Raw genomic sequence first — 11,909 nt, 5'->3', positions numbered from 1 at the left:
ATCTGTCAACTCAGATCATGACATTATTTTGAGTTTCTGGGTGTTTTCCTGTGTTTGGTGTTTTAGTTCCTGTTTTGCGCTTTTTTTTGGTGGCACTTCATGTTTTGTATGCATTCACCTGCTGTGACTTTATTTCCTGCCTTGTGAGCGCTGCTCCACACACCTGTTTTCTATTTTCAATCAAAACTATGGATAGTCTCCCATCAGAGAGAGTTTAAATTCCCACCTCTGGAAGAACTTCGAGAATGTTACAAGAGAAGCGCTGTACATTAAGTCAGAGTGGACCATGTTCTGTACCTCTATTATCAAGGCGGCCGATCGGAGCTGTGGCCGCAAGGTGGTTGTGGTGCCTGTCGTGGCGGTAATCCCAGAACCCCCTGGTGAGGGATGCTGTCAAGCTGAAGAAAAAGTCCTATCGGGTCCTTTTGGCTCATGGGACACCGGAGGCAGTGGACAGGTACCGACAGGTCAAGCGGCATGCAGAGGCAAAAACTCGGACATGGGAGGATTTTGGCGAAGCCATGGAAAATGACTTCCGGACGGCTTCGAAGCAATTGTGGACCACCATACGCCGCCTCAGGAGGGGGAAGCAGTGCACTGTCAACACTGTATGTGGTGGGAATGGTGTGCTGCTGACCCCCACTCAGGGCGTTGTGGATCGGTGGAGGGAATACATTGAAGACCTCCTCAATCCCACCTACACGTCTTCCTATGAGGAAGCAGTGCCTGGGGAATCTGTGGTGGGCTCTCCTATTTCTGAGGCTGAGGTTGCCGAGATCCGCCCGGAGTTCCTTAATGCTCTGGATGCTGTGGGGCTGTCTTGGTTGACAAGACTCTGCAGCATTGCGTGGACATCAGGGGCGGTGCCTCTGGATTGGCAGACCGCGGTGGTGGTTCCTCCCTTTAAGAAGGGTAACCGGAGGGTGTGTTCTAACTATCGTGGGATCACACTCCTCAGCTTTCCCGGTAAGGTCTTTTCAGGTGTACTAGAGAGGAGGCTTCGCTGGATAGTCAAACCTCAAGTTGATTCAGGAGGAACAGTGTGGTTTTTGTCCTGGTCGTGGAACTGTGGACCAGCTCTATACTCTCGACAGGATCCGTGAGGGTGCATGGGAGTTTGCCCAACTTGTCTACATGTGCTTTGTGGACTTGGAGAAGGCCTCCGACCGTGTCCCTCGGGAAGTCCTGTGGGGACAGCTCAGAGAGTATGGTGTACCAGACTGTCTGATTCTGGCGGTCCGCTCCCTGTATGATCAGTGCCAGAGCTTGGTCCGCATTGCCGGCAGTAAGTCGGATCCATTTCCAGTGAGGGTTGGACTCCGACAGGGCTGTCCTTTGTCACCAATTCTGTTCATAACTTTAATGGGCAGAATTTCGAGGCGCAGTCAGGTCGTTGAGGGGGTCCAGTTGGGTGGCTGCAGGATTAGGCCTCTGCTTTTTGCAGATGATGTGGTCCTGATGGCTTCATCGGGCCAGGATCTTCAGGTCTCACTGGGTCGCTTCACAGCCGAGTGTGAAGCGACTGGGATGAGAATCTCCCGTAGAGATAGGGTGAGAAGCTCTGTCATTTGAGAGGTGCTCAAAGTAAAGCCGCTGCTCGTCCACATCAAGAGGAGCCAGATGAGGTGGTTCGAGCATCTGGTCAGGATGCCACCCAGCCGCCTCCCTGGGGAGGTGTTTAGGGCACGTCCGACCGGTAGAAAACCAAGGGGAAGACGCAGGACACGTTGGGCCGGCTGGCCTGGGAACACCTTGGGATCCGCCGGGAGGAGCTGGACAAAGTGGCTGGGGAGAGTGAAGTCTGGGCTTCTCTGCTTAGGCTGCTAGACCCGTGACTCGACCTCGAATAAGCGGAAGACGATGGATGGATTTATTATACCTTTTATCAATGTTTGTACCATCTGTCTCTAATATAATCTGTATCAATTCATTAACCAGTGCTTGTAGTTTTATTCTCGCGATTCATCTACAATCTTTTATTACTTTTTTATCTTCATACATTCTGTGTTTATTACCGAAGAATATTTCTATAAACTTTACTTTTATAATTTGTTTAATTTCTGTTATTTAATTATCTAATAAGATATATACAAATGTTGCTGCCATATCTATCCTTTCTTTATTATAAAACAAAAAACAAAAAACGGTAATTATTAAATACACACAGTAAAATGTTAATTACTGGCTAATAATTGCATTACTGTAACATTTGGGGAAATTTACCATGAAATGTCTTTACAGCAATTAATTGTAACTGCACAGTTGCAATTTTACTGTTGATTATAATACTGTTACAACTAGATGCTGCTACTTAACAATTGTTAATTGTATAGTTGATTAGTCTCTCGGCTTATCAGCATACTGATCCAAGAGTATAAAATGTAGTTTACGAACCCTTTAAGAGACAATTTAGTTTGAATTTACAGTCCTTTTTTGTTATATTACAGAAGATTATGATCAGAGTATTTTACAGTGAAATAACAGATAATTGCTGTAAAATATTAGGATATTGTAATTTGTTGCAATGTTCAGTACATTTTGAATACAGTATTTTACTGTGAACAAGTGCTGTGAAATGCTGTTATTTTTTTTTACAGTGCAAGAATGAACGAACTATAAGTACCCGCCGTGATGTGGAGAGAAATAAGTTGTTTTTGTCTACTTGTTTTTGTTGATTTGTTTAACTGTAAACACAATTTTTAATAAATATATTTTGAGAAAAAAAATACACAAGCTGTAAAAAACTATTGAACTAGTGAAATGTTATCTTGAAAGTGATAATTTTTTAACAGTCTCGAGTGGCTTAGCTCTTCATAAAAGTTGTTAATGTAAAACCAGTGTCCTTGACTTGCATGCACGTGCTTCTCTGGCCCACATTGATCATTTCAAAATAAAACACAATGCTTTAAACACTTTTTAACCACATGGACATGCAGTTTTTTGTCAACTTTTGGACTATAGTGTTATATGTGTGTGTTATGTTATATTTGTGTTTGAAGACAAAATGTCATGTTGATTTCTCACCTCCTCCGCTCCTGAAGCAGAGATAAGGGAACCTCCAAACGTTGCCCAAACCCACAGCAGAGCCGATGCCCGCCAGAGTGAACTCGATCTGCCTGCTCCATGTTGGCCTGCTGCTCGCTAGCGTTTCCATTTCTGCTGCTTCGTGTCCTTTGTCCATGCTTTGGCTGTTCTGGGCCCAAACTGCACGGAAAAGGGGTTGGTAATGTAAGTGACCGTGGGTGGCATAACATCTTTATTATCCGTAATGATTAGCAGATTACAATGACTCAGTGGTTTGAGAGTTTAGAGATATCCTGATAAAAAGGGCAATCGGAAGAAAATCCATTATTCTATAAAAATGTTTTAGTAGCTTTTGGAATGCTAAATTGTGTGTCAACATGCGACATATTTATTTTTTCATGTACAACACCCAAAACCAGTGAAGTTGGCACGTTGTGGAATTCCTAAATAAAAACAGAATACAATGCAAATCCTTTTCAACTTATATTCAATTGAATGGACTGCAAAGACAAGATATTTAATGTTCGAACTGAGAAACTTAATATTTTTTTGCAAATAATCATTAGCTTAAAAGGTTGCAAAAAATATATATAATTGCAAAAAAGTTGGCACAGTGGCATTTTTACCACTGTGTTACATGGCCTTTCCTTTTAACAACACTCAGTAAACGTTTGGGAACTGAGAAGACCAATTTTTTAAGCTTTTCAGGTGTAATTCTTTCCCATTTTTGCTTGATGTACAGCTTAAGTTGTTCAACAGTCCGGGGTCTTCGTTGTCGTATTTTACGCTTCATAATGAGCCACACATTTTCAATGGGAGACAGGTCTGCACTACAGGCAGGCCAGTCGAGTACCCACACTCTTTTACTACAAAGCCACACTGTTGTAACACGTGGCTTGGCATTGTCTTGCTGTAATAAGCAGGGGCGTCCATGATAACATTGCTTGGATGGCAACATCTGTTGCTCCAAAACCTGTACGTACCTTTCAGCATTAATGGTACCTTCACAGATGTGTAAGTTACCCATGTCTTGGGCACTAATACACCCCCATACCATCACTTTGCGCATACAACAATCCGGATCGTTCGTTTTCTATTTGGTCCGGAGGACACGACGTCCAAAGTTTCCAAAAACAATTTGAAATGTGGACTCGTCAGACCACAGAACACTTTTCCACTTTGCATCAGTCCATCTGAGATGAGCTCGGGCCCAGCGAAGCCGGTGCCGTTTATGGGTGTTGTTGATAAATGGCTTTCGCCTTGCATAGTAGAGTTTCAACTTGCACTTACAGATGTAGCGATGAACTGTAGTTATTGACAGTGGTTTTCTGAAGTGTTCCTGAGCCCATGTGGTGATATCCTTTACACACTGATGTCGGTTTTTGATGCAGTACCGACTGAGGGATCCAAGGTCCGTAATATGATTGCTTACGTTCAGTGATTTCTCCAGATTCTCTGAACCTTTCGACAATGTTACGGACCCTAGATGGCGAAATTCCTAAATTCCTTGCAATAGCTGGTTGAGAAATGTTGTTCTTAAACTTTTCGACAATTTGCTCATGCTTTTGTTCACAAAGTGGTGACCCTCGCTCCATCCTTGTTTGTGAATGACTGAGCATTTCATGGAAGCTGCTTTTATACCCAAAAATGGCACCCACCTGTTCCCATTTAGTCTGTTCACCTGTGGGATGTTCCAATTAAGTGTTTGATGAGCATTCCTCAACTTTCTCAGTCTTTTTTGCCACTTGTGCCAGCTTTTTTGAAACATGTTGCAGGCATCAAATTCCAAATGAGGTAATATTTGCAAAAAATAACAACGTTTTCCAGTTCGAAAGTTAAGTATCTTGTCTTTGCAGTCTATTCAATTGAATATAAGTTGAAAAGGATTTGCAAATCATTGTTGTGGAGGGAGGCGTGGCCAGCGCTGCCTGTGGAAGCAGAGATCGCCACCCCTGTCCAGGGTGCTGAGGACAACGCGCTGAGACACGGGCGTGTCAGGGCCGGCTTCGAAACACAGCTGAACAGGTGATTAGATTTCCCAGGTGGTACGAGTTGTCTAATCACCTATTGTCTTTAACAGTAGCGGTCGGGAACAGCAGGGGAGGAGGACTTGGAGAACTTGGAGAGTTGGAAGAGCCAGAAACTGAAAAGTCGAATTGAAACTGTGTATGATTAAAACTTTGTTCAACTCTGCACACCTACCTCCTGTGACGTGTGTAGCAGCGGAACCGCTAGGAAGCGACTTCCACATCTGGCGCCCAATCAAAAAGAACAATGTCAACACCGAGCCCACTAGCGGCACTGGGGAAACTCATAGCGGAGGTGTCCACAGCGAGCCACCAGCAAATGGAGGCAATGCGTGCGCAGATGGCGCAGCAGAACCAGGTGCTGCAAGCACTGGCGGAGCGAATCGGAGCGGGGGCAACGGCGGAAGCGGCGCCAACATTGGCGGCAGTGGGACTGCATTTAATGGCGGAAGCAGAAGACCCGCAGACGTTCATGGACATGTTCGAGGCCACAGCAGGAGCATGCGCGTGGGGGCCTGAAGAAGAGTGGGCAGTACGGCTGCTACCGCTACTGGCGGGAGAAGCGCAGCGAGCGGCGCTCAGCTTGCCACCAGCTTCCCGGGTGAGATACCGGGACATGAGACGAGCGGTACTGGACCGGACTACAGGCGCCGGTTCCGGGCGCTGCGTCTGGGTCAGGAGGAGCAGCCTTTCGCCCTTGGACAGCAGCTGAGGGACGCGGCGGAACGCTGGCTGCAACCGGAGACTGGTCGATGAACTAATTATTCTGGAACAATTTTTGGAGGCAATCCCGGCGCAGACGTCCTCGTGGGTCCGCTACCACCGCCCTCAGGATTTGGCAGTGGCGTTGGCGGAGGACCACCTGGCTGTCCACCGTGAAAAGAGGAAGGAGGAGAAGGCCGCGGAAACAACCGAGCGTCCAGTCCCGGCGCCACGCAGCATGCGTGCACCGCCGACCGAGGGGGCCCAGCCGTAGCCACGGATGAGGAACCACAACCCTACTATGCTTTTTTACCCTCTGGTCCTTGCTGCGGCAGACGCTGTGTTTCGCCCGCAAAAAGCTCCTCGAATGCCTGGTCAGGCGTGCTGGAGGTGTGGGCAGCTCGGGCACCCGCAGCGGGAATGCCCATCCATGGAAGTGGGACAGGTGATCCGGGTTGTTGACCCTCCGGCACCCTCCCCCCGGCCAGGAGAGACGTACTATGTACCGGTCAGGATACAAGGGAGTACACACCGGGCGATGGTGGATAGAACAGTCCGGATTATTCTTTTTCCTCTTTGGTCCGGAGGACACGACATCCACAGTTTCCAAAAACAATTTGAAATGTGGACTTGTCAGACAACAGAACAGTTTTCCACTTTGCATCAGTCCATCTTAGATGAGCCCAGGCCTAGTGAAGCTGGTGGCGTTTCTGGGTGTTGTTGATAAATGGCTTTCGCTTTGCATAGTAGAGTTTTAACTTGCACTTACAGATGTAGCGACTAACTGGAGTTACTGACAGTGGTTTTCTGAAGTGTTCATGAGTCCATATGGTGATATCCTATACACACTGATGTCGGTTTTTGATGTAGTACCACCTGAGGGATTGAAGGTCACGGGCATTCAATGCTGGTTTTCGGCCTTGCCGCTTACGTGCAGTGATTTCTCCAGATTCTCTGAACCTTTTGATGATATTACAAACCTTAGATGGTGAAGTCCCTAAATTCCTTGCAATAGCTTGTTGAGAAATGTTGTTCTTAAACTGTTGGATAATTTGCTCGCGCATTTGTTCACAAAGTGGTGACCCTCGCCACGATTCTTGTTTGTGAATGACTGAGCATTTCATGGAAGCTGCTTTTACTCCCAATCATGGCACCCACCTGTTCCCAATTAGCCTGTTCACCAGTGGGAAGTTCCAAATAAGTGTTTGATGAGCATTCCTCAACTTTCTCAGTCTTTTTTGCCACTTGTGCCAGATTTTTTGAAACATGCAGGCATGTTGCACATTAAATGCAACCCCTATTGCAGGCATACAATTCCAAATGAGGTAATATTTGCAAAAAATAACAAAGTTTACCAGTTTGAACGTTAAGTATCTTGTCTTTGCAGTCAATTCAATTGAATATAGGTTGACAAGGATTTGCAAATCTTTGTATTCTGTTTTTATTTACCATTTACACAACGTACCAACTTCACTAGTTTTGGGTTTTGTAATAACTATTTTTTGTGAGGGTCCTGTTCCAGGCCAGGGTTGGTGTATGGTAGCCAAGAGGTACAGAGTTTCCCTAAAGTTGGGATCTATAGTTATGATTTATTTGTATCAATCATGTTTAAAAACAAGTTCTATTAAGAAACACTATGTGGTTACATTTCAACATATCTGAAAAGGAGAAGAAAGAAGCAAAGCTTATATTTAAGCTTACCCCTTCTCCATGTCTTTTACTGTTACTGTAGTTCATTCACAACACAACGTATTACATATTTACCTTAAATTGATGGGAAAAAATGTATAAGTAATAATTTATTGTTGATAGTCAATGAATATTATGTATTACTAATCTGTCATAAGTGATCTCTCACAGTGGGTGCGTTTTTATCTGTCTCTTGCATTAAATAAAGAAAGCACAGCCTACCAATTCACATTCCCTGTGTTTTAAACATACTTCAGCTGCGACAAGTCTTTTTGAGTTGTGTATTTTGTGTCTTTGTAGTCGAGATGATGTCATCTTCAGTATTTGTCCAGTTCCTTGATGTCTTTAATAACAAGTACTTTGGCTTCTTCCTGCCCTCCATTTAATTTGATGTAAATTCTAAAGTTGCAGCTCCAAGTGCTCTGAATGTTCCCCTGTTTCCTTAACTTGCGTGCCTTCTTTGCGATGTCAGTGTAACCCATATGGAAATATAGTGTCACTAATATATTCTCCTATTATTCATTTCTAATCTATGGTGTGCCAAAGTCACTTTGGTCACTTAAAAAATGTTAAACGTGATGTGTCAAAGTCACGTGGTCACTACAGGGTTAAATTAATGATACATGCACGCAGCACGTTATTCACATGTTGGCCAGTAGAGGTCGCATGCACCTTTCTCATTCCAGACATTCCTTCACTGAACGTCAAAGAGTGAAGGCACGAGTCATATCGTTGTGTTACAAAGACAAGGTTTATAAGTTAAAATACTTGTCACTTCTCAAACCGAGTGTTGGAAAAGCAGCATAAGATAGCCTGGTTCCAGTGGGAGCTGGATTGCTGTGTTTTGTGCTGCTGAGAACTTCAATTGTTTTTTTGTATGATGCTGAAGTCTGGTTCCAAACTGGACTTGAGTTATGATGGCGAGCCAGTCCCAGTGACTGAGAGTCTGCGGAGAGGGAGCGTTTGGATGTGGTGTGGCCAGCTGCATCGGTCTCCACACTCTGCAGTGACCTATAACTGAACTGATCCACCATCAGAGTCGCAAGTATCGAACCGAATCAGTATGGAATAACGGATTACAATAGAACTAAGGATTCCCAACCAAGGAATATAGACAGTGTTCAATTCATTACTACCCGGGTAGAATTTACTTTTTGAAAGGACAATTTAAAAAGGACATTTCTTCTATTTTGCTACTTTTGAATTTTTGCAACAGAGCTCTATTTTTATTTATTTTTGGGGGGTATTTACAATTTAGTTATTGTTTATTATTGTGCAATAAATATGCCAGCAGTTGTTCTGTGGTCCACTAAGTACGTAACGTCTCATTGCGAGTCTCTCAATTATACAGCCAAGAACCTAGTAATCTTAATTGTTGTACTAACCTGCTATCCTACAGTAGGGGTGCTACACACTTGGCGAGCCAGCCAGGAGCGCTGTGATTCCGAATTCATACTGTACGTACAATACAGAACAACTCTGGCACGTTTATTCACAAATTTTGTAATACCTCTGACTTTACACTTTAAAATATGGATGTCATTAAGTCTGAAAACATAAAGGTACCCAGTTCAGTACTGGTCAGTGGCATGTCTGGTACTGAAGTAGATGAGGAGGTATTTGACTTTTTGAATCAATATGGGTCCATTGAAAGAGTGGTTAAAATTGACAGTTCCGATGCAAAATTCCAGAATTCTGCTATTGTTGAGTTTAAATCTGGGGAAGGTGTTAGTGTTCTTGCACGTGATTTACCATATAACAGACCTTCTTCAGATGACAAAATTACACACTATGTGCAACTTTTATCTAGTGTTTATGCTGCTAATGCAGGTTCGAACATAACCAAATTTTACCTGTGTGAGCTTGAAAGCATTGCAAAATTGAGTGGCACAGACTTTGAGAAAATCCTGCGAGAGGAGTTGGCCAGAATTCAAGAAAGCAGGCCAGCTCAACGAGATGAGGAGGTTGAGCACCAAACCCCCTCGTCTACTCCTCACAAGAGTGGAGTTGAACCAGCACCAGTCCAAACCCCAACTCAGTCCACTCTAAATATGAATGCGGTCCCACTTAAACAAACCCTGCCTAGTGGTGCCAGATCACCCTTTCAGCTACCACTTGACCAAATTAACACACCTGAGGTGCAGAGAATGGTCTTGGAGCATATTGTAAAGAGCAGTGACATGTCGTCAACACACCATGCCAGGTTGAGGCCTTTCTCTGGGAAAACTCCCTGCCCCAGCCTGGAAGTCGATTATGACACTTGGCGTAGTAATGTCGAGTTCTACTTCAGCGATTCCACAATCCCTGACAAGCAAGTGGTCAGAAGGATTGTAGAAAGTCTCCTTCCTCCAGCTGTAAATGTTGTAAAGCATCTTGGGCCCCAGTCGAGCCCACGTGACTATTTGCATGCTCTTGACTCAGCCTACGGTACTGTGGATGATGCTGATGAGCTCTTTGCAGCATTCCTTACCACCGACGCAGAGCCGGGTGAAAAGGCTTCTGCTTATTTACATCGTCTACAGTCAATACTGAGCAAAGTAGTCAAGAGGAATGGCATTTCTGCCAGCGACGCAGACCGGCAACTGCTGAAACAGTTCTGCAGGGGATGTTTCAACAATAGTTTAATCACACATCTTCAGCTGTCCCAACTGCAGAAGGATGCCCCACCCTCATTCTCCGAGTTGTTGCTCTTAGTGAGGACGGAGGAAGACAAGCAGGCTGCCAGATCTCGTCGTATGAAGCAACATGTTGGATTTCACAAAGCTAAAGTGCAGTCTAATAATGTGAACGTGTACAAATCTGATACAGATGAGAGGGACATAGCAGCCGTTGCTGTAAAGGACAACCATAATGAGAGTACAAAGAAAATACAAAAACAACTTGCACAACTTCAAGCCCAGTTGGCAAACCTGAAAGCGTCCATGGATGAATCTTCCACAAAGGCTACCTCCAAGGGAGCTAAGCAAAAGAAACCCAAGGAAAGAGAGCCTAAGACTGAGGCTGTCCTAAGAGGCAAAAAGAGACCACGAGCGTGGTATTGCTTTAACTGTGGCGAAGATGGACATATAGCGCCAGCTTGTCCCAACGAGCCTAACCCGGAGGTCGTTGAGGCTAAACGCCAAGAACTCAAAGAGAAACAAAAGCTGTGGGACGAACAAATCAAACAGGATTTATAAATCATGTTCCTGTTGAGGAGCAAACAGGAACAAAGACTAACAAAAGCTCCAAACAAAATGTTTGAAGTTATTCTCACAGAACCAAGCACCAATCTAAAATACCAAAAGGTTTAATTGGCAACAAATGCATCAGTGATGTGACTGTGTCAGGTGTAAAGTGTAACTGCCTTCTTGACACAGGGTCTCAGGTGACCACAATTTCAAACTCATTCTACACAGAGCACCTGTCAGAACAGCCTATCCAGCCATTCAATCTTCTTGATGTGGAAGGTGCTAATGGTCAGTCCGTCCCATATTTGGGCTATGTAGAAGTCAGTATTAGGTTGCCAAAAGAGTTTATTGACACTGCACCCGAAGTGAACACTCTAGCATTAGTTGTCCCGGATCAACGCTCCTGCAGTGACCTGCCTGTTCTAATAGGGACCAATTTACTTGATGTATTATATGATGAAGAGTGCCAATACAACACTCAAAAGACCCCTTCAACTGTTCATGGCTACAAACAAATCCTCAGTGCACTTGAATTTAGACAAAAGCTAAAGAGCACTGGGCAAATAGGTCTAATGACACTCAAAGGGAAACCACAGCAAGTTATTCCTGCACATGATAAAGTCCTTGTGGAAGGCCAGGTCAAAGTCAATCCTGCAAATACGGAGAAGTTGGCAGTTCTGGAACAGCCAAGAAAGTCTGTCTTACCTGGTGGCATTTTCGTTGACTGTTGCCTCGTCACTTTGCCCCAGCAGCCTCAGCACAAGTTGGCTGTTTGGCTGAGAAATGAGACAGACCATGACATAACACTACCCACAAACTGTGTTGTCGCAGAACTACATGTTCCTGATAAGATTGTTGAAAAAAGTCCATTACCTGACAAGAATGCAGCTACTGTGAACTGTTGTAGTGCAACATTTTCTCCAAATCAGTCCACAAACAACACCCTGACATTTGACTTCGGCAATTCTCCTCTACCAGAGGAATGGAAAACCAGAGTCACGGACAAACTCAATGGTTACTCTGATGTGTTCGCACATCATGACCTTGATTTTGGTCATGCCACCAAAGTCAAGCATCGTATCAAGCTCAAGGACGAGACGCCTTTTAAACAGCGTTCAAGACCCATACATCCCAATGACTATGAGGCTGTGAGGAAACACCTTAAAACACTGCTAGAAGCTGGTGTGATACAGGAGTCCGTGTCACCCTACTCGTCACCCATAGTCGTTGTAAAGAAAAAGAACGGTGATGTCCGACTTTGTGTCGATTACCGTAAATTGAATACGCAAACCATAAAGGA

General features: G+C 44.5%; 1 protein-coding gene across 1 annotated transcript in view; it reads right to left on the bottom strand.

Annotated features, from left to right (window-relative positions):
* Positions 1 to 10,368, bottom strand: part of si:ch211-283g2.1 (sodium- and chloride-dependent GABA transporter ine) — a 30,409-nt gene extending 20,041 nt beyond the window's left edge. The window contains exons 1-2 of the mRNA XM_062048234.1: positions 10,352 to 10,368; positions 3,025 to 3,204 (exon numbers count right to left, since the gene is read on the bottom strand). Of these exons, the coding sequence (XP_061904218.1) occupies positions 3,025 to 3,181 (157 nt within the window). The 5' untranslated portion in view covers positions 3,182 to 3,204; positions 10,352 to 10,368. The remainder of the gene's footprint in view (positions 1 to 3,024; positions 3,205 to 10,351) is intronic.
* Between the last annotated feature and the right edge of the window lie 1,541 nt (positions 10,369 to 11,909).

Source organism: Entelurus aequoreus, linkage group LG05 (assembly GCF_033978785.1).
Source record: "Entelurus aequoreus isolate RoL-2023_Sb linkage group LG05, RoL_Eaeq_v1.1, whole genome shotgun sequence".
Taxonomy (NCBI): domain Eukaryota; kingdom Metazoa; phylum Chordata; class Actinopteri; order Syngnathiformes; family Syngnathidae; genus Entelurus; species Entelurus aequoreus.
Note: the sequence above shows the minus strand (reverse complement) of the source record. Positions and strands in the feature narration are given on the sequence as shown.